Source organism: Echeneis naucrates, chromosome 7, assembly GCF_900963305.1.
Source record: "Echeneis naucrates chromosome 7, fEcheNa1.1, whole genome shotgun sequence".
NCBI lineage: Eukaryota > Metazoa > Chordata > Actinopteri > Carangiformes > Echeneidae > Echeneis > Echeneis naucrates.
This window is the reverse complement of record NC_042517.1, coordinates 20,411,996-20,439,724: the sequence shown is the minus strand read 5'-3', so window position 1 is coordinate 20,439,724 and position 27,729 is coordinate 20,411,996. Positions and strand designations below refer to the sequence as shown.

At 40.3% G+C, this 27,729-nt stretch overlaps 1 protein-coding gene across 6 annotated transcripts in view; it reads left to right on the top strand.

Annotated features, from left to right (window-relative positions):
• plch2a (phospholipase C, eta 2a) overlaps nucleotides 1-27,104 on the top strand; it is a 150,642-nt gene extending 123,538 nt beyond the window's left edge. For 4 of the 6 annotated variants that reach the window (XM_029506648.1, XM_029506654.1, XM_029506651.1 and 1 more), the window contains 16 exons: nucleotides 47-250; nucleotides 3,789-3,909; nucleotides 5,942-6,113; nucleotides 6,558-6,665; nucleotides 8,702-8,887; nucleotides 9,609-9,707; nucleotides 9,916-10,016; nucleotides 10,265-10,353; nucleotides 10,790-11,002; nucleotides 11,107-11,214; nucleotides 11,934-12,058; nucleotides 13,489-13,573; nucleotides 14,041-14,187; nucleotides 16,181-16,260; nucleotides 18,948-19,329; nucleotides 24,326-27,104. In XM_029506648.1, coding sequence (XP_029362508.1) covers nucleotides 47-250; nucleotides 3,789-3,909; nucleotides 5,942-6,113; nucleotides 6,558-6,665; nucleotides 8,702-8,887; nucleotides 9,609-9,707; nucleotides 9,916-10,016; nucleotides 10,265-10,353; nucleotides 10,790-11,002; nucleotides 11,107-11,214; nucleotides 11,934-12,058; nucleotides 13,489-13,573; nucleotides 14,041-14,187; nucleotides 16,181-16,260; nucleotides 18,948-19,329; nucleotides 24,326-25,986 — 3,881 coding nt within the window. In that variant the 3' untranslated portion in view covers nucleotides 25,987-27,104. The remainder of the gene's footprint in view (nucleotides 1-46; nucleotides 251-3,788; nucleotides 3,910-5,941; nucleotides 6,114-6,557; nucleotides 6,666-8,701; nucleotides 8,888-9,608; nucleotides 9,708-9,915; nucleotides 10,017-10,264; nucleotides 10,354-10,789; nucleotides 11,003-11,106; nucleotides 11,215-11,933; nucleotides 12,059-13,488; nucleotides 13,574-14,040; nucleotides 14,188-16,180; nucleotides 16,261-18,947; nucleotides 19,330-24,325) is intronic. The other 2 variants (XM_029506650.1, XM_029506649.1) reach the window with 2 other exon arrangements.
• The last annotated feature ends 625 nt before the right edge of the window (nucleotides 27,105-27,729 follow it).

Here is a 27,729-nt window from a genome sequence, read left to right as displayed (position 1 = left end):
ATACACACATTGGCTACATAATACTGTTTTTACTACTTTCTTTCAGGTTTTACAAATTACATGCGCAGTCCAGCAGGGGACATCTTTAACCCAGACCACTACAGCGTGAACCAGGACATGAGCCAGCCCCTATGCAACTACTTCATTGCTTCCTCGCACAACACGTATCTGATGGGTGACCAACTGATGTCACAGTCCAGGGTGGACATGTATGCCTGGGTGCTGCAGGCTGGCTGTCGCTGTGTAGAAGGTCAACACACACATGGAATTCACACACCTCCAATAGACACAATTTAGGATAGGGTTCAAGAAGGTTGCTTTTAATAGTAAGTGGCACTGCTGTAATGTTTCAATTGAGACTGATGTTATCGTTCATATGCATGCAGCTCACCGTCCATGATCCTGCCTTTCCCTCTTCTTTATCTGCCTTCTTTCAAAGCCTATACTTGAATTTTTTTCACAGCGTTTCATATGTTGAAACGTCTTGTAGTGGAGCTGTAGAATGAAAATTTGTGATACAAACATATTGCATTCACATTGACTCATTTGTTACATGTTTGTTTGTTTGTTTGTTTGTTTTTTTACTTTGAGGTATGGGACGTGACTAATGCTTTGGTGTGATGGGAGACCTTCATGTCAGGACTTAGTTATACATTTAGATAATAAAAGGAGGTCAGAGGTCTGTACCACAAAGCAGGATTAAAATACCCAGGCAATCTTCTAGTGATCCAGCTTCAGGTAACCTTACATCCTCACTTGTGATTTTCAGTCCCACAATGCTGGTTATAAACTCTTAAAACATCCCAGGTTTGTTCTGTCTGGTTGTCAGCAGCTTATAACTCATGTCATGCATGAGTTATAAGCATTTTACCACTAGTAACCTACTAATAAAGTTCATCAACAAGTTCCTAGAAATGAAGAACATAATAAAAGCTGAAATGAAAATTGCATATGCAGAATTTTCAGAATGCAACTTCAAAACTTTGGAAGGACTGTGTAAATGCATACGTTATAATATGTAATGAAGGAATTCTCTAATTTATGACCAGCCCATCTTGTCAACACACATCTGACATCTGTACTCTTAAATTCATGGCACATGTCCAAGTTGCCACATGTGTACTCTTTACTTCTATACCAGATTAAGGAACAGAATTTTCCCCCCTTTTTATCTCTGATTTTCATTCTCGTCTTTAAATTCCCTGCTGTATCATCAGAGCTCTCTGTTATGTCCTCAGACGTGTCTTGGAAATTCAGCAAACCCATCACTTACATGTGGGGCGTTGTAGACAAATTGCAGTGTTCTTGTTTAAGGTCATTTAATCAAGGGGAATCAATCAATCATTGTCATTATGAAAACAATAAAGCTTCAGCTACATCATCAGCTACAGAATACGAATGTATCGTAATGATTGACAGTCTGTGGACCCCCAACGATCCTCTGAGTGTCTCTGTGCTCATTCGGGTATAAAAACTGACATATGGATCTCAGTCCATCTGAATAACCCATATCTTTCATAACTCACCTGAGGGATCAAACAGGTTTTGCCAGTCTGAAAACTCTTGCTCTTCTGAGGCATTTTCTGACAATTAGTGTTGAGTTCTTGGGGTGTGAAGTCATCCTCGAAAGGTGATGTAATTTTCTGAGGAACTTGATTGGTCAGAGGGTGGGGCTATTATGCTCAGTGACTTCAGTCTCCAACCTGCTCTGACCTGCTCCGGAGCAGGTTAGCCGTTCATCATAAGTTAGCATGGTGAAAGATCCTTCTAAGAAGTGAGCCACATTTGTAGGACTGAAAACCCAGGATTCAGCTTGAACTTACCTCGCTAGCTCCACATCCCACTTCCTGATACAGGCCCCAGGCAAAGGAGTGAGAAGTAAGGGTAAGGGTGTTTAGAGGTGAGAGATGAGTCTTCAAAAGAATGTCAAGAAAGGGCAGAAGAGGCTGTATTTGAGGACCGATTGCTTCATATAGCCAACCCTAAAATAGCATGGCAGAAAAAACGCCAACAGAGCCTTAGGGTTACACTCTTAAATGTAAATATTGGCTTTCATCCAACAGCGCTACTGTTTAAACCAAGGTTCATTAGAAAAAGTGTTAATTTTTGTCAAGGTTTTGCAATGCCAGATGATATTTCATGGAGGAACACAGTGGCTAAGAAAGCATAAGACTAGTTGATTAATTACAATTAGATGTACTTATTGGCCTTTTTAAGGCCAGACTTAGTATTGCATTCTACGTTCTGGACCATCAGTTAGGATTTTACTGTTTGTGGAAGGAGGCTTGGGTGAAGAACATTTCTACAGTGGGGATAACTATGACCTCGACCAATAACCCAGACTAAAAAAACATTTAGCGGAGGCGGACATCGTGGGGGGTGCCTGGCATTATCTACTGTAAAAAGGTCAGCGCCCACTGCCTGAGGACTGAGGGCAGCAGAAATTAAAGTTGACTGAGATCTATGAAAGTGTAACATGCATGCACATGCTTTGAAGGTCAGCTACTCTGCAGCTTGGCAAAAGCTGTGCACTAGGACCACATTCTACGAAGTGACGCTTTACTTCATCTACCTGCAGGAAGAATTATGTTATATGAGAAAAGAAATAATTTTACTGTTTTTTTTATTACTCGCTTTTTCTCATTTTCAATTTATGTAAAGGACTTGGTGTTAATCACTAGTGAATGGGCCACAACTGCTGTTTAAACGAAGTCTTGTATAGCTGCAAAAGATAAGTTACTTCAAGGCACTAATGCCTATTATAGATCAATCATATAGACCCAACAAATCCCTCCATGAGCAAGCACTTGGCAACGGTGGAAAGTAAAAACAACCTTTGTGAGACAGAAATCTCAGACATGACCAGACTCAGGATCAATGGTGATCTGCCTTGTTTAGTTGGTTTGAGAGTGAGAAAGGAGAGAGGGAAGGATGGCGATAGGAGAGAACACTTGAGCAGAGGAAAGAGAACACAATGGAATACAATACATTTACAGAAGTATAGTGTTTTAAAGACTGATGTTACTAAAAGTAATTAAACAAATATTGGCACTGTTAAAATAGCAGATGCAGTGTATCAGTAGTGATAATTGCAGTAAAAATGATAACTAATAATTACTGCAGCTTCAGTTGTTGAGAAAGAAAAAGAGAGCAATGATGATTTGGTATCTGCAGCATGAGGACAGGGAGAGTTGTTTAATGAGTGTCTGTGGCAGCTGGGCATCTTTTGGTTCTGGTGCATGTTCCTGTTTACACCAATTACACCAATAATTGGAAGTAATAAGCTAATGGTAGGCAGCCACCTTATTTTGATTGTGGCATCCTGTATTCAATGCCATACATCTATCTCACAAACACCCTGTACCTGAGAATTAAGGAAGACTTCATGGAATTGAAAGCTGGATGTAACATGAAAGGCACTTGTCTGCTCACCACCCTATAATCTATTCTTTCCTTGGCAATGCACACAGTCAGTTCTGTGGCTAGACCACTCATCCCTGCCTCAAAATTCTGTCCTCTATTTACATGTATGATCTGCATACTGGTACTGGTAATTAGTAGCCTTGCTGTTGTGAGTAGAAGAGGTGGTCTATGTAGGTGTTAAACTACGAGGTACACCACTGATCAAAACTTTAGGGAGCAATGACCTCAATTGACTATTGCCTGAATGCGCCTTACAGACAATGAGTTGTTGCACTTCTCACATACAGTACATTATGGTTGTGGCTCAAAGGATCAGAAAGGATCAGAAACGGGCCAAAATACAACTTCTTCTCTCCTGTCCACAGTGGACTGTTGGGATGGACAGGACGGCGAGCCTATTGTCCACCACGGATACACCCTCACTTCCAAGATTCTCTTCAAAGACGTCATTGAGACCATCAACAAATATGCCTTCGTCAAGAACAAGTATGTTTACAAACACACTGGTGCACACATACACTGTAAGCATATTCTAAGTTTTCTTTTATTTAATGTCTGTAAAGCGCATATTCAGCCAGTTAGACTGCCTCCAGAGATAATTTTCATGTTGTTGCATGTTTCTGGTCCAGTGGTAACTGATGTGACGCAGGTGTGTCTGTCCCCCTTTAATAAGCATGGGAAATGGTAGTATGGGCATGTAGGTCATCAGAAAGCACACCTAATTTAAATTGCACAGACTGTTGGATTGTAAAATGATGAGAAAAATGAAAGAAGTGAAGCTTGGAATGCAATTGTCCGTTGAGAGCTATGTGTCTATTTGTACCAATATACAAGTTAGTGTTCTGTATAAGTCACTGTTCGCTGATTGCATTAGGCAAAATTAAGTTCATTTCACATTGACTCGTAACTAGAAATCCATTTACAGTGAGAGACAGGGTTGATGGTAGAGGACCTCGGATTTTAAGGATTAAAAGTGACTGTAATGAATGCTTGTTTTTCTTTTCTTGTGATTCTTTCTTCAGAGAATAAATGACACCCTTTCTTCAGCTCTAGAGAAATTTAAATGAAAGGCCAGGTCCCATTAAAAATGAAAAGCTTATGACTGTCCCAGTTTTAAGTATGTATATTTCCTAACATCACTGCAAAATGTCTCATAGCTTGTGATTTAGGGTCGGGTCTGTAATAGTGAAAACTGTGGCATGTGATCTTTTTATCCTCAATGCCCTTAAACTGCACTTGCTTTTCCTGACTCAGTTTCTTTTTATGTTGCCACATTTTGTGTCTACCAACTATAAATCAACCTGTGCAGAGACATAATAACAGAGAAATTAAAGCATGCACACAAACGCCCTCCTCCTCTTCCTCACAGCCTCAGATGGCGGTAATCCCGTCAACATGCACACAGTCTAAAGGATGCAGAGAAAATCTCTATTTTTAGATCCCGTCTCTAGTAAAGTAAAATGAAGGAGAACTACTCCCTTTGTGTGCATGCTCACCCTCAGTGCATGGTTGTGATGCCATATTTGTGGACACCATAGATATTCCACAGATAATTGACTCAAGAAGGAACAGAGTAAAAGGCTGCATTCAACATCAAAGAGTGATCAGATTTTGTAGGACACTGGATAAAAATGGACTGTGCAGGAAGCTGACAGAAATGGATGATTAGGCTGATTTGTTTTACCAGCTAGACCACATGTGCTTCACTCAAATAGACAATATTGACTAAATCAAACTACAAGCTGGAAGGATCATTGGTGGTCACATTCAGGTCATGTCACAATTGGCATAGTTGTTTATATATGTAGAATGCCTTGATGTAACCTGTTATGATTTGGCACTATAACAGTTCAGTATGTAACAGTTCATCCACTGGTAGACATGAATGTGCGTACTGCATTTCAGACAACTTTAAAATGTTACTTAATGTGTGGATATTTCAACAGGTACTTATTGGGTCAGTCTCAAGGTAGCAATCCAGACCTTGGCTTTCTGTAGTCAAATTCATAGCAGTGTAGTTCTATGGCATTTCACCTTGAAACACAAAGGCCAACCTATGATGGCACTAACAGGTAGTTCAGAGGATTATCAAAGTCAATGTGATTCATCCTGTCCAAAACAGGAACACTTGGATTTTATTTCTCTTTATCTTGACAACAGGCCCATATTGCTACTTGATATCCCCTTGAGCAGAGGTCTCCAACTCTGGTCCTGCATGTTTTAGATGTTTCCTCCTACAACACACCTTTCGTTTAAGTTTGAATTTGCCTCTAACCAAATCTGTGAGGCACTTGGAGCTCCCACACTTCTTGACAATTTTGAAGGTTCAGCTGGTAATACAGTATATCACCAATGGACTGAACAGTATGTGCTGTCACCACTCATTATTGAGTCTGGATCTTGAATCATGACTTCAATACACTCTAACATCTCCTGTGAAAAGAGATTCCTCGATAAATGCTCCTCCTGGATGTTTCCATCCGCTAACCCAAGGATGTTGTATGTGACTACTTTGCAGTTACCCAGTCATCCTTTCCATAGAGAACCACTGCAGTGTTCCCCAGCAAAAGAAGATGGCCCAGTACCTGGTCGAGATTCTGGGGGACAAACTTGACTTGTCCAACATCAAAACTGAGGAGTCTGGGTGGCTGCCATCACCAGAAACCCTCAACGGCAAGGTCCTTGTTAAGGTAAAGTTGGAGCTGAGGTCTGGGTATTAGGAAAGGGACTGATTCTGTCCTTCTGTGATAAGCTCAGATCACCAATTAACTTCAAAGCTTTCAAAGTTAGAATTAGTGTTAATTTGATTATAGCTTTGGACTATAATGGCAGAAAAAAATATTTGAACCTTGATCTTGATTGGGACATCAACTTGTTTTTATTTGGTATCATGATTTCCAATCACTGATTTAATTCCATTTTTGATTTTTATGGTTATTTAAATTTGATTCGCAACTTTTTTTTTTTTTGGCCCTTTTAGTACAGATGGATATACCATATACAAAGTCTAATCTAGTGTAGTATCATTTGCTTTACGCCATTATTTTTCAAATTCTTAATTTATGATGGATAAATTCATTAAATGAACCGCAGAGCTGTTTGCTTCACTGAATGATTGTCCTTTTCTCCAATAGGGAAAGAAACTGCCTCCTAACATTGATGAGGATGCAGAGGAGGGAGATGTGTCAGACGAGGACAGTGCTGATGAGATGGAGGACGACTGCAAACTGATGAACGGAGATGTACGTTTCCTGTTTTAGTCCTCACCAAATGTATTTGTTCTACCACATTTAGATATACTTGCAAGTGAATTGTTTATCTTTTCTGCTGTTGAAGGTTTGTGTTTAAAATTAGCTGTGGTGATGGAGTCTCCACCTCTCCTACTACGTCTTTGTTGTTGATCCCTTTTATCTCTGCACTTTGCGTCTGTCTCGCTTTCTGTGACTATTCTCATTTTTCTTGTCTCTTCCTGTTTGTTCCCCCATCTTCTCTTCAACTGCTTCTTTTCAAGTGGAAGGTACTGTATTAAAAGCTTGTCCTCAGCCACTCTAAAAATGTCCTCATCGTGCCATGCGTCCCAAAAGTACTTGGCAATACACCGCCTCCTTCCAAGTGGGATTCTTTATCCAAAACACACTCAGATGTTCTGTAAATGCAGCTGAAACAAAACAAACACAGACTAAAGTATGTGGAAGCACATAACCAGAAACATGCTCTTTTCATCATTGTTATTGAGTATGCATGATATTTATTTATTTTTAATTCTTACTCAGTGAGTAATTGGGTGCATGCTTCATCTTGCACCCATACTTATCTATGTATGGAAGAAGACGTTCCAGGAATACACAAGCCGTACACAAAAAAATATCACTGTTTGTGATGCAAATTATCAGGCATGACAGAGAAAAGAAGTGAAATTGAACTGATTGTTGGTTGAATCCACTTACTTACATACTTAAGCTCAGTGAAACTATAAGCTCCTGTTTTACTCTGAACTTAATTTTTTGGAACCCAGAGCTATCCTCTTTAGGATACAGAGGCTCTGAAACTAATTACTAAATGTTAAAATAGTCATTAGTTAACACATCAGGGCTGAAGTCACCATTATTGCAACTTTTTGTTGTTTGCCAATTTTTTACCACATATTAAGCGTACTGATAAACCACTCTTGTCAGCATTGGCGGTTGTGACGCAAATTTTGAGCGGGGGAAAAAAACAAAAAAACAAAACACATTTTCTTTTAATAATACAAGATCACCATACTCTTTAAATTTAGAATTACATGAAAAAAAACCAACATACTAAGATAAAATAGAATCAAAAATAATAATATTTATTTATTTTTCAAAGTGACAGGGAACTGCATCAGAGGGATGAAAGAGCCATGGTCTAAAGGCACTGAAGAACTGGGTCTGTTTTAAAGACAAAGCAAGGTCTTTTCTTTCAGTTCATTATGCTTAATATGAGGTAATATGATAAGGACACACTATTCCTAAAATCATCTGTCCCCACCTTCCTCTGAATTCCTCCAATCTTTGCACAGTGCTGTATTTCTGTCTTTCTTCTGTATGTGTGAAACTGTCACATAGTCAGCACATAATTCACAGCTAAATGATCAATGGTGGTTTTAAATATGCAAATTCAGACAAACTTCTCATGATGCATGTCCTGTTGCCTGCGGTCCAATGACAGAGGCGATATCTGAATGCACTATGTGAAACGCTGAGCAGTGATCTCTACTCTTTCATTTATTTTTCCTGCACAAAGGATGTCTCACTTCAATTCCCTGAAGCCATCATCAAATGGTGTGCAGGGATTTCTTTCTTTATCTTGTCAGACTCTTCTAGTGTCTTTTACAGGATAATATCTTTACTTAATTTCTGTCACACATGTTAACAGTCTGCTCATAATAATTTCAATATAATTCCATCTGTTGATTGTATTTCTCCAGTAAGAGCTAAGCCTTTAAAATATTTTTAGTCAAAGTGATGTCTCAGATCAAAAATGGTAAATTTACAAATGTTTCACAACACCACTAGAAAAGTAGCAGACTCTTACACTGAGTTAACACATACGTTTGCATTCCTATTTTATTTGTTTCTCCTTTGAGCAAATTGCCTAGTAATACAAAACATCTTTAGTGTAAAACAAAACACATGATTGATATAAAATTTAAAAAATTAGCAATAACTTCCAGGAATAACTTCCAGGAATTAGCATCCTCTCCCCATTCATGATCATCTGTAATCATCACACTGTGTTACTGTTCCTCCTCCAGACATCTGCTAACAGGAAACAGGTGGAGAACATTGCCAAGAAAAAGCTAGACAACCTGATGAAAGAGTCTAAGATCCGAGATCGAGAGGATCCAGACAGCTATACAATCTCAGCCCTCCCTCCTGCTGGGAAGCCAACTGGCAAAACTGGCTCCAAGGTAAAAGCCAGGGCACATCTCACACGGAAGGTGTGTAAAAGTTCACAGCATTACACAGGACACACATAATTTAAACTATTACCATAACATACAAGCATGTCAGTGGTATTGGCCCCACATATGATGTGCCTTTGCTGTTCTGTTAAATTCATATCAGTTACAAACAAATGTGCTAAAAAGGATTTTTAAAATATTTCTTGTATATTTTCTAGGTTGGAACAAGAAGAAAATTAAATATGTTTAACACGTTGCTCCTGCTGATATCAAATGTGTAGAAGTAACAGATTAGTAAATACCTCCCTAACAACCTCAATAAAAAGCTAAATAACAGCTAGAATTAAATATGAAAACACTACGTGAATAAAAACAGCGCTGAGCTTTCTTTCACTGGCAGCTAAAAGTTTTTCATTACACCTTATCCAGGATCACTTTACCTATTACGGTCTTTGGGGTGTGAATATGAAGAATGGCTCCTCTGAGGAGAGCTGAGCTTTCTGCTTTATTTTCCCTTGATAAATGTGATTTCTCCTTCCATCAAGGTTGTCAGTTCACTCGTTAAACCTATTGGCATAAAATGTTTTGCCATTGTCTTTTGAAATTCACCTTCAACTGTTGGTCACAAAACATTTGAAGGTGAATTTTGTGACTTCTTTCTTCGAACAACCATTTTGGGAAGAAAAAAAAATCTTAAACACAAAGGTAAGCACAAAGGTAAGATTAAAAGGGCCTTAAATATTTGCTTTTCCTGCAGGGTAAAAGTGAGGATGGGACAGACACAGCTGACGAGGCTAACCCCAGCAGCAACAAGCATACAAGCCGCATGTTCATGGGAAACTTCTCTAAACGCAAGGTTGGCCTTTTGTTAAATTCTGCTTTTAGTTCAGTTTATTTTCACCTACGTATCTACTCAATTTTTCATCTCCTGGGATGAAAACGGGGTCATTGCACATCTATTCTCATGAATTCTCAGAGTATTCAGAGCTTCAGTGTTCTTCTCCTTTAAGCTGCGCAAAGGACACATTTCAATAGTTTTCTGACCAATAATCTTTTGTCTGCAGAAAAAATCGACAAAGCTGAAGAAGACATCTAGCTTTGAAGACACTGATACAGATCAAGAAAGCACAAGTAGCTCTTCACGTGCCCCTTTGCACCACAGCAAGTATGCTACACAGTCACACACATCCCTCTATATTTGAATTCCTATTTCCACTTACCCACATAATACTATATATACATAATACATTTCATGTAAAAATCTGACCAAACTTAACAAAAGTGCGATAATATATAATATAGATTGGGGGGGTGGGGTGTAATGGGGGGGCAGTGTAATGTCTGTATGTAAGCACTGTCACACTGTGTATAATTAGTCTTGCTAATTACTTATTACCCTTGTTGACCTCACAGAAAGAAGAAGACCATGAAGTTATCTAGAGCTCTGTCTGATCTGGTCAAATACACTCGATCTGTGGGTCTCTATGACATTGAGGCACAAGGTGAGCAATCCTGTTCGCACTCCATAGGTGTTAGCTTCACTAGGTTCAATACCTTTTGTGGAAAATTTCTTTTGAAAATGATTATTTGGCTAAAAACTAACAAGACAAAGAATACTATTAAACCGTTAGCACCTTCATCATCACTCTTTTACCAATACTGTTTTCTGAGTCTTTTCTTTCTTTCTTTCTTTTTTTTTTTTTTAAATAAATATATCTCATATTATAATTTGTCTCACTCTTGTCCAGACCAAACATTCCCTTTATTCTCCAGTGTCTTCTTTATATACAGTTTATTCTTGGGCTTCAGCCAGATGTTGATAATTACTTTTGAAATGAGACTATTTTACCATTCCATTAGACCATGTTGGGGGTATTTGCACAAACTGTTGTCAGTTAGCAACATTTTAACTGAATTGAAATTATGAACTTGATACAGAAAACAAAGATGGCTTTCTGTCCCTGGCAGCCAACTGTAGCTGGCAGGTGTCATCACTCAGTGAGACTAAAGCCCATCAAGTGATGCAGCAGAAAGGTACGTCCTTCATCCACTTCAACCAACGACAGCTCTCCCGCATCTACCCTTCCTCTTACCGTGTGGACTCCTCCAACTTCAACCCCCAGCCCTTTTGGAACACTGGCTGCCAGCTTGGTAGGAGCTCATCCCAATCCACCATATGGACACTGGTCAGATTTGCCAGTCAATAGCTGTATTTTTGACCTTTTTTTTTTTTTTCTCCAATGCTTTGATTTAAGTTGCACTTAACTACCAGTCAGAGGGACGGGTCCTGCAGCTTAACAGAGCCAAGTTCTACAGCAATGGCAACTGTGGCTACATTCTGAAGCCAGCCAGCATGTGTGATAGTAAGGGCATACACCCTATTTTTATCTTTTTTTATATTAAGCATAGACGTCAGAAGTATTTTTAAAGAATGCCCTGGTCACATTTTTTTTAAATACTGATCATCATTTTGTGCTTTAATATTCAGTTAGTCTCATCAGGCTACTACTAGTATAACCAGTGCATGTATAGTTCTGCTCAGGCTTGGCATTAATGTAAACACATCACCTGAGTCAATCTGCAAATGTTTGCCCTTTCCATACTGTAATGGCTCTCATAGCACATACACAAAACTTTTATCTTTACAACAAGGCTGTACTAGACACCCCATGGTAGGTAGAATAACCTATCCATGAGATAAAAAGTGATCAGAGGGCTTAAATTAACATGCCACATTCAAAGAGACCAAAAAACAAAAAGCCCAAAAATTGTCAAGTCGTGGGAGGTGGCATTCCAAATCACACAATACCTTAATACAGAGAGCAGAGTATTAACCAGAAGTGATGAGGTTTAAGGTAATCTATGACCAGATGCATTAATTCGAATCTATTTATGTATATTTACTGAAAATCTGAAATAACCGACAGCTGATCAGCGTGTCATTAATATATATTGTATGTATGTCACTAATGACCCTTAAATATGAAAATATTAGCAGTGTTAAAGGTCACAAGGAAAATTCTCTATTTAATTTTATGAGTTAAGGATCACAAACAGTGTACTTCATTTCTACTTGTTGCAGGTGCCTTTAACCCCAACCTAGAGGACCCACTGCCAGGTCAGATAAGGAAACAGCTGATGTTGAAGATTATCAGTGGACAACAACTGCCAAAACCAAAAGACTCCATGTTAGGGGACAGGGGAGAGGTAGGACACACAGACGTTCAGTTGGCATACACCAAAAAGAAATATGTAGGGACAAATATAGTAATAAACATTTCACACAATGTGTGCTATGTGATTTCTTATTTTTTAAAAAAGGTCTCCAGAGGAGCCTGAGAAATGTGCAGCATCATTTCAGTGTATGACTGCAAAGTAATCAAATTGGAGTGTCAGGTTTGAAGAGTGCGCTAAGCTTTGCAGTCTGTTCCTCATCCAGCTACTACTGAAATGATGATGGTCACATTATATCATTTTTGTGAGCCATGATGGGTCTGTTTTTGTCTGAAAATGTGCCTGGGTTTGAACAAAATAAAACAAGGATGAGTTTTACTGTGTGCTGTAGCATCTATAGCCACAATTCCACTAATTCAAAAAGCCAATGACACCATCTAACATAAGGCTTTTTCCCACAGCAATCAGCATTTACACTTGGGTGAAATATCAACTGGTTCTAATCAGCATTGATACAAACATAACACCTGGGAGAATCTGCAAACTTTTGCTCCTTTTCTTGCTGTTACATCTTTCAATGCACTTTAAATAGACTTTCACCAGCAGCATTGTGCTGAAGAGAGCAGCCTTCAAGTTTTAAGCTTTCAAGCCTTCATTGATCTGACAACACATTAAGATTAAGAGTACTTTATTAATCCCGTGTACGGGAAATTCGTTGTTACAGCAGCAACCACAGGTATAGAAAAAAATACAATAGAAATAAGGAGTAGAAGTACTAGAAAAAGTATAAAGTGGCAGTGATAGTGATAAAGTGACAGTCAAGTAGTGCAAAAAATGTTATGTAAATGCAATTAGTTCAGAGTGCAGTGACAGAAGTGTTATGTAGTTTGAGTGAAAAGCTGTATGCATCCTTGATGCTTGCATATAGCAGGTCCACTTCCATGTGACTCTTTTCTCTTTAATCAAGAAGTAGCATACATGAGACATTTCAACACTTTATAAGCAGCTAAGAGCATGCTCAGTGCTGTCAGTCAGGTGTATACTCACCTACAGACAATATGGACAATGCTGAAGGTCCTCTGTGTAGCTTGTCAGTCTGTACAATACAGTTGGGTGCTGTCACTTATCACTGACCATTGTCAATCAAGACATGCATCAGTTTGCTAGATCTGATATGACACACAGAGCTCAACTGTATGATATCCTAGCAAACAAATTTTATAGCAGACACAATTTACATGGAATTACTACCATCCACAGTTGTTGATTGCTTTTGGCATTTTCCCCTAATGTGAATAAAAAAAAATAAAATAAAAAATCCTGGTGGCTAATTGGATGTCAAAAATAAAATGTGTCATTTATATCTTCTGATTTCTTCAGAAAAGAAACAACATAGCCACACTGCACAAAGCAGGAAATGGGGACGACTGAAATCTAAGTACTGGTTCATGTCTTCCTGGCAGATCATTGATCCCTTTGTGGAAGTGGAAATTATCGGCCTCCCTGTTGACTGTTGCAAGGAACAGACCAGAGTGGTGGATGACAACGGTGAGTTAATATATTAATAAAACCACTTTTTGACTTTACGAAGAAAGACTGGTTCTGTGAGGTGCATTAAAATGATTTAACATTTCCAGTTAAACTCTGCTGGGATTTATCTTCCCATGATTATGGCTGAATGCCATGATGCATTGGTTGTATGGGTATAGCTATGGATGTGTGTATACTGTCTGTATGGTTTCTGATCTGCTAACAGTGAGCTCAGCTTAGGAGGCTTTCACAGCCAGCACCTCTCACTCAGTACATACTCTAAATGCACACACAGTCACTGAATAATTGATGGCTGCTGAGTTTGCCCTCTAACTTTGTCCTTAATTGTCCATCCTGTCTGCACTCTGTCTCTGTTGCTCTCTTTCTTCTTGATTTTGACTTTGTCCTGCCTCCTCTCAATTTTCCCTTTTGCTCTGTCTTTTCTCCCTCTGCTCTCTACCCCCTCACCATACCCTCCATTGTAGGTTTCAACCCAATGTGGGAGGAGACTCTGGTGTTTACCATCCACATGCCAGAGATTACCTTGGTGCGTTTCCTTGTGTGGGATCATGATCCTATTGGTCAAGATTACATCGGCCAGCGCACCATCGCCTTCAACAGTATGATGCCTGGTAAGATGTGCTGAATTGCCTGCTTTCCCATGGAAGTGATCAGGGCTCTATTGTGACTTCCACAAATACATTTTTTTTCTTATGTTTCACTAATATCATTTACATAGCTGCCCAGGAATTTGTATGGCCAGATTGCCTGCTTTGTGATTCATATTTCAATGTTTAAACCAAACTAATAGTGTTCATTTTACAAATGTGTTGCATCTACAGATGGTCTGTTACTCTGTTTTACACCAATCAGGCATAATACTATGACCACCTTCCTGATATAGTGTTGGTCTTCTTTTTGTTGCAAAACAGCCCTGACCCATTGAGGCACGGCCTCTGCTAGACCCCTGAAGCTGTCTGTTGTATCATGTACCAAGAAGTTAGCAGCAGATCCTTTAAGTCCTGTACATTGTGAGGTGGAGTCTTTTGTGGATGAGATTTGTTTGTCCAACACAATCCCACATATGCAAAATTGAGTTATAATCTGGGGAATATGGAGGCCGAGTGAATACCTCAAAGTCATTTTTGCTGCTCCTCAAACCGTTCCTGGACCATTTTCACTTTGTGACACAGCACATTATCCTGCTGAAAGACCACAGCCATCAGGAAATACCATCTCCATGAAAAGTACATGGTCTGCAACAATACTGAGGTGGGTGGTAAGTGTCAGAGTAACATCCACATGGATGGCAGGACCATCAGTGTTCCCAGCAGAACACTGCCCAAAGCATCACACTGCCTGGCTTTCCTTCTTTCCATAGTGCATCCTGGTGACATGTGTTTCCCAGCTAAGCAGTGAGATGTAAAAAAAAAAAAAAAAAAAATGGGGTTAATCAGACCCCAGACCACCTTCATCCATTGCTCTAGGTTCTGATGCTCGCGTGCCGATTGTTGGTGCTTTGAGCAGTGCACAGGGGGAGATGACTTGTCTATGCAGCTCCATACTCAACAAACTGTGATACACTGTGTATTCTGACACAGAGCCAGGATTAACTTCTTCAGCAATTTGAGCACCATACCTCGTCAGTTGGATCAGACCACACAGCCCAGCTTTCTTTGCTCATGTGCATCAGTGAGCATTGGATGACCATGACCCTGTCCCCCATTCACCATTGTTCTTTTCTTGGACCACTTCTGATAGATCTTGGCCACTGTAGATTGGGAATACCCCATGAGAGCTACATTTTTTTTATTTTTTTTTTAATCCGAAGTCGGGTTGTACGGATAGCAGCTTTAGCAAGGAGCCACAGACTTCCTTTTCCCTGGCAACCTCGACTTGTTGCACAACTGAGGGATCCCCAGGTGCTTCCTGGCCAATGAGTAGATGTAATCTCTCCACCTGGTCCTGGGTCAGCCCTGAGTTCTCCTCCTATTTGGACATGCCAGGAGAACCTTCCTGGGGAGACACTCTGCCATCCTTATCAGATGCCTGAACCACCTCAACTGGCTCCTTTCCACACAAAGGACCAGCGACTCTACTCAGTTTCACCCGGAATCTGTTATTTAGGTCATGACCCATTGTTCATGACAAAAGGTGAGGATAGGAACAAAGATTGACCGGTCGATCAAGAGCTTTGCTTTCTATCTCAGCTCTGTTTGATGCATTACAGCAAATGCAGATTCCCACTCATGAACAAGACCCCGAGATACTTGAACTCCTAGTTATTGAACCCATGATGAAGAGATGATCAGTCTTCTTCAGCTCACCTGTCAGTGGTCAGAATGTCATGCCTGATCAGTGTATTTCTCACGTAGAAATACTTTTTAAAATGTGCTAGCCCCTCTTCACACCCTGGGTAGACACCAAATTAATTAAAGTATTAAGGATACAAGTTTAACAAGGATTTAACAAGGTTTACACTGTTTGTTCGGGTTTTTGCATCTAGAGTGCCATGTTATAGAAAATAATTTTCCTTATTCTATGTGGTTCCGTACCCAGATACTTCCCTCAAACCATCTCAGAGTCACAGATAATGTGGCCTTGTCTAACATGTTTTGTGTGCAGGTTATCGCCATGTGTACTTGGAAGGTATGGAGGAGGCTTCCATCTTTGTTCATGTGGCTGTGAATGACATCACTGGTAAGGTAGGTACTGCTGTCACGCTACACACAAGGGAAAATTTGTGTTCTAGAGTTGAATTAAAAAAACACCAGTGAAGTTTATGAGACTGTTTATGTGGAATCATAAGAAATAAGTGTCAACATAATTTTTTTCTTCAACATTAATCACAAATGTAAACTTAATTTTTAGAACAGTGTTAAATGACATGAGAACAATAGTGTGTAAAGGATGCTTTGCAGGGGCTCCAATACATCATCAATAAATTCCTGATAATCTTGACACTTTGTTATGGTCCTGTTTAGAACATGGTTACCAACCCAACACTGACTGACAATGATTATTGGCTGCATGACAACACAGATGAAGAATGAAACAGCTGTTGTGCCTAAATCAACATAAACCAACATTTTTCAAATCCAATACAGACCTTACCCCTCTTTTCATTGGATATCATTCACTAACAGCAGAAAGTTTAGCCAGAAGGAACTTTAACTGTTTTAAGAGTTAGAGCTAATAATAGTCATAAGCATAAACGTGTAGTTTTTGTATTTTGTGTCCTGAGAGAATCTGTCTTTTGGTTGTGTTCGGTTTTGTTCATTGATGGCTGCAGGATTTTACAATAACTGTAGGTAATAGTAATTTTTCCAGGCAAAAAAAGTATATAAAAAGGGCACTTAAAACATTTGTAAAAATCAAATAATACTGCCAGTGAGATAAGAGTGCCAAGGTCAATTTGTTTGTTTTTCGCATACAGAACTTTCAATAAACCAGCAAACCTGACAGCCCCCCATCCTGTTTTATTATTTTCAGGCAGTTATAAACACATGAATTCCTAAAGCGTTTGTGGAACAAAAGCTTTACTTTGGTTCATTGCTTCAAAAGCTCTGACACTTATTCTGCAAAATGAAAATGTCACTGTGGCAATTACTGTTAACAAGAACATTAGCTTGTGCGGCTGTGTCAAAATGTTATTTGTGGTCATAAATTATGCAGTCAGGTATCTCCAGATATTTTGGAGATTTGTTCTTCATTGTCCTTGCTTTTAAACTTCCTCTTTCTCAGCTGTGCCTCTTGTTGTGACTCTCTTTTATCCCCTGCCCAATTTTTTTCTTTCATCGTCCCGTCTCTCTGATTTCCACTCTTTTCCTGTGTCTGTGATTTCAGTGGACCCCTCTTTTTCCAAATGCTCCATTTAAAGTCAAGACATTTTTAGGAGCCCTGAAGCTGCCGCTCAGAACACAGGTGTAGTGAGACAATCTTGCATGAGCCACATGCTGTACCCTCTTTGCCACGGAAATGACCTCCCCCCCCAACACACACACCCCTCTCTTGTCAGCCTACAAAGTATTAATATGGTAAGGCCAACTCATGTCTCACATGAGTTATGATGGCTTGATTTACCTGCCTCTTCATTGACCACCACCACCACCACCACCACCAGATGTGGACACCCAAAAGCCAGATTTTCCTGAGTCAAAAACCTGCCAAGGCTAACCAGTACCACTAACTAACCACTAACAGTCAGACCTGACTCTACAATAGACATAGGTATTTTTCAGCTCTCAACAGATTACACATTTTGAAATTGTTTCCTGCTGTAACATGTTAAAGAAGTGAAAGAAAAAGATAAATCATGATCTTTTCAAAAGATACAATCTGAGGGCCAGCTCAACTGGCAGTGGAAAAGGCGTAAACAAAAACAAAAACTGATTTGGAGCTACTTCTTTCACATTGTTCAAACAAATCATGTGCTGGTTGTAAGTGACGTAATATGAAACCTTCTCCCACTGAATCAGTTTAACAATCATTGGTGCCATTGTCTGAATGTCCTCATCGTTGTCATTGTCATTGTTTCATTTCTGCCTTACTTGTTGTGACTTTATGATTCATTTAAGCCTATTCTTGTTCTTTTTTCTTAAATTCATGAGGTAGTTAAAAAAAACACATACGGTGATGGAACATTAGATTGAAAATAGGCAAGCGTAGAGGCAATATGATGAGTGAGATTGTTGAATGTGACAGGTAAGTGTAGGAGACTGGCCCTCTCTCAATAACAGAGGTGTTCCATGTCCACGTATTAGCAGTATGCCCGGTCACCCACCCTCAAATTAATAGGAGATTGAGATAGCATGACACTCCTTTCCGTTGCCAGTTTCGCAGATGGTAATGGGTCATCACAAACTGATGTCAGCTATAAACAACCAAGAAAACCTTTTAAAAGATTCAGCCTGGATAGCACCCTCATCTAAGGAGAAGTTAAATAAATAAAAAATAAATGGTACACTTAAGTAGAAAACTAAAGCAATTTCATGCAGCTGTACAATGTGTACACAAATGTACATCTTTTTACTTCAGTTAGATACAAAAGATAGAGGTGGTAATGTCCAGTGCCTTCAATTTTAGAGGGACATAGGTTGAGGTAAAACTTTGACAGGTAGCTTTAAATATATGTTGTCTGACTAACGTTGCACCGCTCCAATCTGAAACAAATTCAAAGCTATTCAGTATGGAATGCCAATGATCATGATGAAGAGTGAGTGATCATTCATGTGATGTTCCAGGAAGGCTCTTGGGTATGTTGATGGGATTTGTTACATGTTAAGCATGTTCACTGTACAAACCTTTGTGTCAATGCCAAATAGATTTCTTGCATGATCTCTCTGTGATGTATTCGTTGTGTGACAATGGTATTGTCTTGTGTGTTTGCCAGGCCAGAGCAGCCAGCGGCATAAAAGGGCTTTTTCACAGAAACCCAAAGCAGTCTTCCCTGGACAGCCATGCTGCTGCACAGCACGGCCGTAAGCACCCCTTTGGTGCTCACCTCCTGCGCCGCACTGCAAGTGCACCTACCAAAAGCCAGCCCAAGATCAAGAAGGGCTTCCCAGAGATCACCATTGACACCAAAGACTACAGCTCAGAGGGTGCTAGTGAAGAGCGAGAATATGAAGACAGGGAAAAGGCCTCTGCTTCCGCCTCTGACCAGTCCACACCACCACAACACCACGCTGGGGATTCACTGGCACCATCTCATCAAACCAAGCAGTGGGACTGTCCTGACACCAATGGAGCTTTTCATCCTGAGGAGGGTAAAGGTAAGAGCCCACTCTTTGCTAAGCAACGACCAGTGAGTGAGCCTCTGAAACGGGCCAGTCGGCTTCGCTTTCATGACCCGCTGCACATGAAGCCAGGGGTGTTTGCCCGTGTTGCACTTACTGGCTCAGGCAGGGTGGGTATGTCATCCAAGTGCATTACGTGTGTGATCGGCTCCAAGGAGAGTCTAGAGACTGAAAGAAATGTTGAGGAAAGGCAGGAGTGCACGTCTAAAACAACAGCTGGGGAGAAAAAGGAGGCAGGTAGTTGCTCCTCTTCAACCACGAGGCAAGTTCAGCCAGAGCCTGTATCCAAGTCACAGTCCGTGTCTGCCCAGCCAGACTTAAATCAGTCTTCTCCCAGACTCAATTCCTGCACAGATGGCCAGCTTCAGCAACCCGCCTGCTTTCTGAGATCCAAAACCAGGCAAACTCTGGGAACCCGACACTTCCAACCTCAGTCTCAAGTGTCACAGAGGAATCCTCGGCCATGCAGTGTGCCCCAAAAAATCTTCCCCAACACTGTAACACCTGGGCAGAGCCCCACCATATTTACAACAGACTGCAAGACGAACCTCCGCTGGCAGCATGCAACACCCCCCAACTGTGGTGCAGTTTGTGGCTCAGTGCCTGCACCTTTCACAAAGAGTAATGTAACTGAAGGTCTCTCACTTAATGACAGCAGCAGCTGTGACAGCTTGTGCAGTCTGAGCAGCTTGGAGTCGCCTCCATTGCTTCCTCCATGCTCTGTCCTCGATAGCCGCAAGAGGGCTGTTGGCACCCTGCAGCGTGAGATGAATGCCCTGTTTGCTCAGAAAATGGAAGAGTTGCGCCACAAGTCCCCCATGTTCTTTGCTGGTAAGATGTAGATGAGGCCGCCTTAGCGAGAACCCAGTGGATGTAGTACACCTTTAATATACTGTAGACTTCCACACAAGCCAAGACTAGCACCTTTATATCCCATTTGTCCCCAAGAGTTTGAGGTCAAATCTAAAACCCAACTTGTTTCTTTGCATTTTAACCAATACAGAGTCCTGTCATTTATTGTTTCCAATTTTACCTCTCTTTGCCTTAAAATACTGAACCCAACACTATCCACCTGCCTTAAAGATGAGAAAAGTGGTAAGTTTTTACTGAAAATGAATAGAACTATGGTATGTTCCCCCTTTTAGTCCATATTTCACCAGCTTCAGTCCTCAGCAGATTCAACAGTTGTGGCTTTTTATTTATTTGTTTTTATTTGTTTTTTATTAGAAATGGGAACACGTGGACAAGCCGTAGGGTTAGTCTTGTGAATAATGTGTTAGCCAAGACCTGCAGAAGAGAATAGCTCCTGAAATGATATCAGGATGTTCTCGGGATATCTGACCTTATTTGCTGTATGTAATTGCCTGGTTAATGATTAAATTGTTTATTGTGAGAAACACATTTTACAATATCTAATTATATGCTAACTAATTGTCTTTAAGGGTCTTTTATAATACTAGATTAAAGTTGGTCTCAAAATATTTCAACTTTAACACTGAGTATAATTCAAAAGTATTAGATTTATTGTCATTGTGAAAAACCATACCACAGAAATTTGGTGCACTCAGAAGCTGTGGGTGAGATATTAAAGTGGTCTTGGGTATAGGTTTGCACTGAGCCTAGTCTGAAGTATTTGGGACACATGACCAACAGAACTTAGTTAAGGCCTGGAAGTCACAAGGCTCTGACATCTGCAGTAAGTAAATGACAACTCCCTCTTCCTCCTTCACATGACAGATTTAAAGGGATGTGGTTGTGAAGAAAAGCTGATCATCCAGGCCATTATGTGATAATTGGCAGTGTTATCCCTACCTAAATGCTTCTCATGGGGAAAAATTATGGTGTTCATGAAGTCAAGATTTCTTGCATGCTTGCTGCTTTGTTAGTTTTATGCTGGTGGATGGTGCGCTTGTTGGTTAGTCGTGATCAATCTCCATGTCAGCACCCCTGCTTTGTATCTTTCTTTTTCAATCAAACAGATCAAATGTTATTTATCAAAACCATAAGAAGGTTACTTAAAGTATCTTTAATATTATTATACTATCAACACTCTCACCGCCATTGTTGAGATGTGCCGTCAGTCATTTTTTTCACGGTTATAATATGGGGGCACTGTTGTGGATCTTGTGAATTACTACAGTACAAACAAGAAGCTCAAAACTACACAACTGTTTGACTGCACATAACTTTTTATCCCATAGCAACGGAGTATATACACCACCATTGCACTTTGTAAATTGTAAAAATTTCGGCTCCACGGAAAACCTTGACAATTTTCGAAGCATTAGAGGTTAGAAGCATTGATACAGACAATTCCATCTATCATGTTTTAGAAGAATTTAGAAGCGACAGACAGAGTAGATGAGGTAGACAGTGAAGACTGAGAAACGGACAAGTTAGCCGACCTGGAGATCGGGGTGGCAGTGGAGGCTTATGGGATAGGTTCAAACCGATTATTATTACCATTTTTGTTATTTTATCTATTTATTTTTTTTATACAGTGTTACTACTTGTAAATGAGAAACTGTCAAAAATCTAAATAGCAAATCAAATTTTAACTACTTTAAGAAGAGATTTTTCTCATGAAATTTTTTCCATGGGGAAAAAAAAAAGGTTTTTCAAGAAGATGACCAATATTCAAATGTATATCTCAAGATTTTCACAAATGAAAATAGAGTAGAATTGTTTGTTTTTATAGCTGAATTTCTGTGCTTTCTTTTGGGGTATTTAGTGTTCACATACTCCTACACTACACTACTACACTATACTACAACATTTTCAGTGAGCCTTCAACGATTAGTGGATATGATTGACAAGGCTGGCGCTGGCTGGCAACTTTTTCATAAAACTCTGGCGGGGAAAGTGTTCATAAAGATGATGATAATAATAACTGAAGCGAAGACAGTCAGAAAAATGTAATAGTGTGTGTTGATTTGAAGATGAATAACATGCCTTCTCTGTCCTGTAAACTGTTTCCTTGCCTTCATTTGTCCTCCTCTCTCCAGTTTGCTAAATCCCCCTTTTTTTTTTTTTTTTTCTTCCCTCTCTGTCCCTTTTGCACGCTTTCTCTGTTCCTAGTGCAGAATTGAGGGGATGACCAGAGCCAGGTAAATTGTTGAATGCATGAATGTAACCATGAATTAACACCTTTGCCCGCCTCTCATACCATCACTCTCACTTGCTCTTTCTACACAGCCTGTTCAAGGAAGGAATGTAGCGCCTTCACATAATTGCTAATAATGATAACAATAACTTTGCTTAGATGAAAACAAGCCAAAGCAGAATGAGTGGTCATTTGAAAGGTCAGGCACTGGAATCTCTGTGTAAAAAGGGACTCTTATCTCATGACCCTTTTGTCACATGTGTGGGCGGTTAAAGTCTGTATTGTATTTCATTTTCACATATTCCTGAAATGCACTAATTCAAAATGACAATCGTGAAAATAATGAGGACATCATGCGGGTTTTGTGTTTTCACATCAATGGGTAAGGTGCCGGTCTGGACAGAGTCGCTCACTGCAGGCTGCTGGAAAACACTAAGTGAACATGACTATTCCCTGTTGTAGTCTGTTAAAACGTTGTGAGCATTCTGAAGCCTTACAAAGAAGTAATTACACATATTATATTCTCCACATTCCACACATTTGATTGGAAAATCATATAATAGATGCTGTCTTAAAGTATCAAGTCCCAACTTTTATTTGAGAAGCATACATTCACATACACATTGGCAAATCAGATCAGTTCAAAACAATTTCTATTTTTCCACCCAGTCTTTGTTTTAAATAGCAAATAAACTTGTTCATTGTGTTGGTCCAAAAATAAGGTTGGCAGGTCGTGTCTGGGCCAGGTCTATTGTTTGTACATTGTCAATCACTTCCTGCTGTTTAAAGACAAAAAATAAAAAAAATGCTGATCTGAAGTCAAAGGACTATCTTACTGTTATTAATACTTATTATCAGAGTAATATTTGTCTACATAGGCAGTTGTACAATGCAAATTCACTGTGAAGTACACTCTGCCTGTTAGGCACAAGCAGAAGAAGTTTCAGATGTTTCAATAAGTTGAATGGAACATTAGAGCAGCGAGTCATCATATGTCAGACATCTGTTCCGACATAAATGAGGCTCTGCAGAGGCATGCTCCTCCTTGCTACCTGAAAATTCTACCTCAGTGTGTCCATTCATCTCTTGGATTAAGTCTGTCCACAGTCTCGTACTGACCCCAAGGTTAACTCACACTTGGTGTAATAAAATGTGATACGTGTTTAATTCAATTTTATGTCTTGGCAGAGCTGTGCACAGCCACGGGGGGTGTGTGTTTGTGAATGCATTTGCTCCATGAATCCTGGACCAAACAGAGCCTGCAGACATACTTGTGAACTCAAACACATTTTGAATACTTTCTATTCAGCCCACAGATTGCAAATTTCACTTCCTACACTATTTGATATTAATACCCCACCACCCCATATCGCACAGCACATCAGTACTTAAAATGATGTCTTTAAGATACACTTAATGTTACCCACTGTAGAAACATCCACAAAGACATACATGCAGAAAGACAAATCACCCACAATTTAACCACTTGGTTAATTCTTCCTTAACTGAGAGCACGAAAGTACAACTCATTCAGATTTGCCAGCAACTTAAATTAGCAGGGCAGTGGATCCTCCCTGGGAGGAGGTCTTTGAGTGGATCTTTCTGCCTATACTTCCATTAGTCCACAGATAAGAAAATAAACACCACAAATACTTCTTTAAGGTGGAACCCCTGCATGAATCCTACCCCAACATCAGCATTTTGCCTCTGTCCATCACATCCCTCCAGGGTTTCAGTTAGAAGCTACAGCTACAGATTCACAGAGAAAAGGCTTTGGAGTGACCATAAACTATATTCTGAGTAGTGATTATGAATGTATTTCATAAATTTGTTTTTGTTTTTTTCCCCCTTCTTTCTCACTCTACATAGACTGTTCCACAGTGCAGAGACCAGCTCCTCCTCTTCCATTTATTGGCCTGAACTCTGAAGACCCCAGGAACGAACGTCTCATCTGCTCTGTCCCTGCTCCAGAAGAGAGACTGCTCTTACATCACTCCTCATCTATGCCACTGCACTCCCCATCCACAGCAATAAATACAGGCTCCCTAAAAACATGTCCCTCAAATGGGGTGGTGGACAACCCCATCGAGATGAGTAGAGATCCTAAAGACCTTTCCAACACCCCAAGAACCATGTCACTCCCTCAAACAAACCCTGTTGAAAAAAACGTTCTGTCACAGTGTAAGGACACCCAGATCAACAGAAGCCCTCATTCATCTGTAGAAAACACAACAAACCAGAACATAAAACAAGACACTCTAGAATCAGAATCAAAAACTGATCTTGAAGAATTAACATCTGACCAAAAAGTGAAGTCATGTGCTAAAGAGTCATCCGCAACTCCTACACTCCCTGCAGCTCAGACAGCCAGTGCCAGAAGGGCACTTTTTAGCAACCTGAAGTCACATGCAGCTGTAAGAAGAGCAAAAAGTGAGGGTCATGTCCGGATGGCTGCACCCTCTGCTGAGGAAGCCGAGTCAGCTGTACCAAAGGTGTGCACGGATGCTACCACCAATGACTGCCTTTGGAGCAAGTTGGAGCCAAGCAGCCACAGAGACAGCATGTCCTCCTCATCTAGCATCTCATCCAGTGACACTGTCATTGACCTGTCCTTGCCTAATCTGGCCAGGAAGAGCCTCAGTAGCCTGCCCTCAGCCAGCAGCACCTGCAAACCTGTCTGGGTCAATGGCCGTCACACCACATTGACGTCCTACGATACATTGCGATTCAGCAAGAGTAAATCAAACCCCAACCTTCAACAAAAAGAATGCCCTGAACACAAGCTGAAGCCCCAACCCCTGCAGCCCACCCAGGAAGCTTCTGTCGACTCACCTAGTAGGGTTACTCAAAGAAGGCACACGTGGAGTCGGCTCTACATGGAAGGGCTCAAGCATTCAGTAGCCAGCAGGCCATCCTCTGCTGCTACAACCCCAACAGCCACGACATCCATGTCCAAAAGCCTCGGGGATCTGACCTCTGACGACATTTCCTGTAACTTTGACAGCAAGTACCGCAGCATCAGCCGTAGTTTCATTGTTTGGCCAACCAGAGACCAGATCCGCTGGGGCACACTGAAGTCTCAGCCACCCAGCAACTTGACAGAGCAACTGCGGAAGCTGACTGATGTGGAGCCCCTCACCGCGAGTGACTTTGCCCCAGAAAACCGACCTACAGAGTCAAAGGAGTCTGTGGATGAGACTCTGGTACGCCGAACCTCCTCAAGGAGCCAAAGCAGGGTGCGGTACATTGCAAACAGAGCCAAAAAGGCCCAGGAAAGGCAGAGGCTCCAAAGTCTGGTTCAGGGCAGGAGTGCAAGCTTTAGCTTCGGTGCTAGCTCCAGCAGGGGAAGTAGTGCCAGCCCCATTGAAGAGCGGGGAAACCCTGAAGGGGCCTGTTGTGTGGCACGTAGTCCCTGCACTAGTTTGGACTTGCTGAGTCAGCTCACACCCCTTGGAGCCCACTCTCCCAGACAGTCCCACTCCTCTCCAGACTCTGAAAACAGTGAATTCTTTTTCATGCTCAAACTGTAAGAACTGGCAGACTTGGAACTGATCGTGAGAGAGACAGTGAGAAACTTGTTTGGAATGCAGTTTAGTTTAATCTTGAGTAGGATTTTTTTTTTGTAGAAAAAGTTGCATATCTTGCAGAATTTCTCACAGGAAACTGGTTGCAAACATGCAGATTATTTCAACAATTCCCTCACAAAATTTGAACCCACGAGTTTGTGTAAACTGAACATTTAGGATACATCGTCTCGAGGCTTCTTTTAAAAACTACTTGTCATCTGTTTGCATCAAATGCTTGATCATTGCCAGAATGTATTAAGTGAAAAATACCCAGGAGTTTTTATATGGCTGTTTATAATGACTGTGATCTACTCTCATGTTTGAGATGCTGTTGTTTTGGGGTTTTTTTTTGTTTTTTTTTTACCTTACATGAGAAGACGGTAGCAATAGATCACACAGAGAGGACAGGATTTTAAATGAATTGTTCTTTTTATTTACTTGGGCTGTAATTATGTACTTAAAGTAAAATAAATACTTGGTGTAAAAGCATTGTTACCAGCCCATCTACTTGCAATATTTTGAAAATGCTGGCACGGTATCATATTGAAGGTAATGTACAGTCTTAGGTTTGTCTCTTGTGTCCTTGCAGGAGAAAAGCACTTTTACTGTTCTTTGTGTATTGGTTACATTGTAATTTGACTGTAGTGGAGATCTTTTGCAAACATTCCTGACCTGTGGCATGTCACAACACTGAGATCCTGCACTTTAACGCAGTAGTAGTAGTAGAGTCCTCGGTACAAAGATTTTTGTTGTTAACTGCATGTTTCTAATGCACTGTAATGTTTATTCTAAGGCTGTGCTTTATTTTACCAAACTTTTTTAAAATCAGAAATTTGTTAATATTCCCAACTCTTACTTTGCATTGTCTGATTGGTGGTCAAAAGAGCATCATGTCTGAAACCCCCTCGTTCACACTAGTTCATAGTACTAAAACAAGATGAAAATAATCTGTACGGAAGCATGTTTATTTGTCAACCTGCTGTGTTGTTTGCACTCCCATGCCAGTTCTTTGTGCAAAAACTTTAGGGATGATATTTAATTTAAAAAATGTGTAATTATGACCTAAATAAATGTCAAATGAATACAATTGAATGTTTGACTGTTAATTTGTCACTTTATTATATTGTCACTAACATGAATCTATAAACAGCTGCTTTCAGTTCACAGACAAAGCAGTTAAACTGAGCCATGTAAAGGCCTCTGTCTGTGGGTTTGGCTGGGCCTGTGTTTACCAGCCATCACCTCTCTCAACCTCCCTTACAAAACAACTGGGACCCCATGCAGAAAGGGGAAATGTTCCAGAACAAAGATAAGCCTGAGCACTCATTAAAGGACAGAAAAACAATACTATTTAGATGTTCTTACCCTCTAAAAGTTGACAATGTGAATGGAATAACATTGTCATTAAGTCAGACTTTACTTCTGAGCTTACTTCTTAGCAAAATGGACACCCCTTTCAATGACGATGTGATGTGTGTAATGTGTGATTATTTAGCAGGTCAGCCTTACAGGACTTGGTTTCACTGAATCTTCATATTATTATCAAGACTCAGAAAACCATCACCCATTCAGAAGATTGTTTCTCCAAGATGTTTCAGAGAGATGGAGTTGAAACAACAACCACATTAAGATGTTTAAACCACAAACATCCTCTTACGGACATTAACATTTCACATAAAAAGCAGGAAAAGGTCTAATACAAGATCT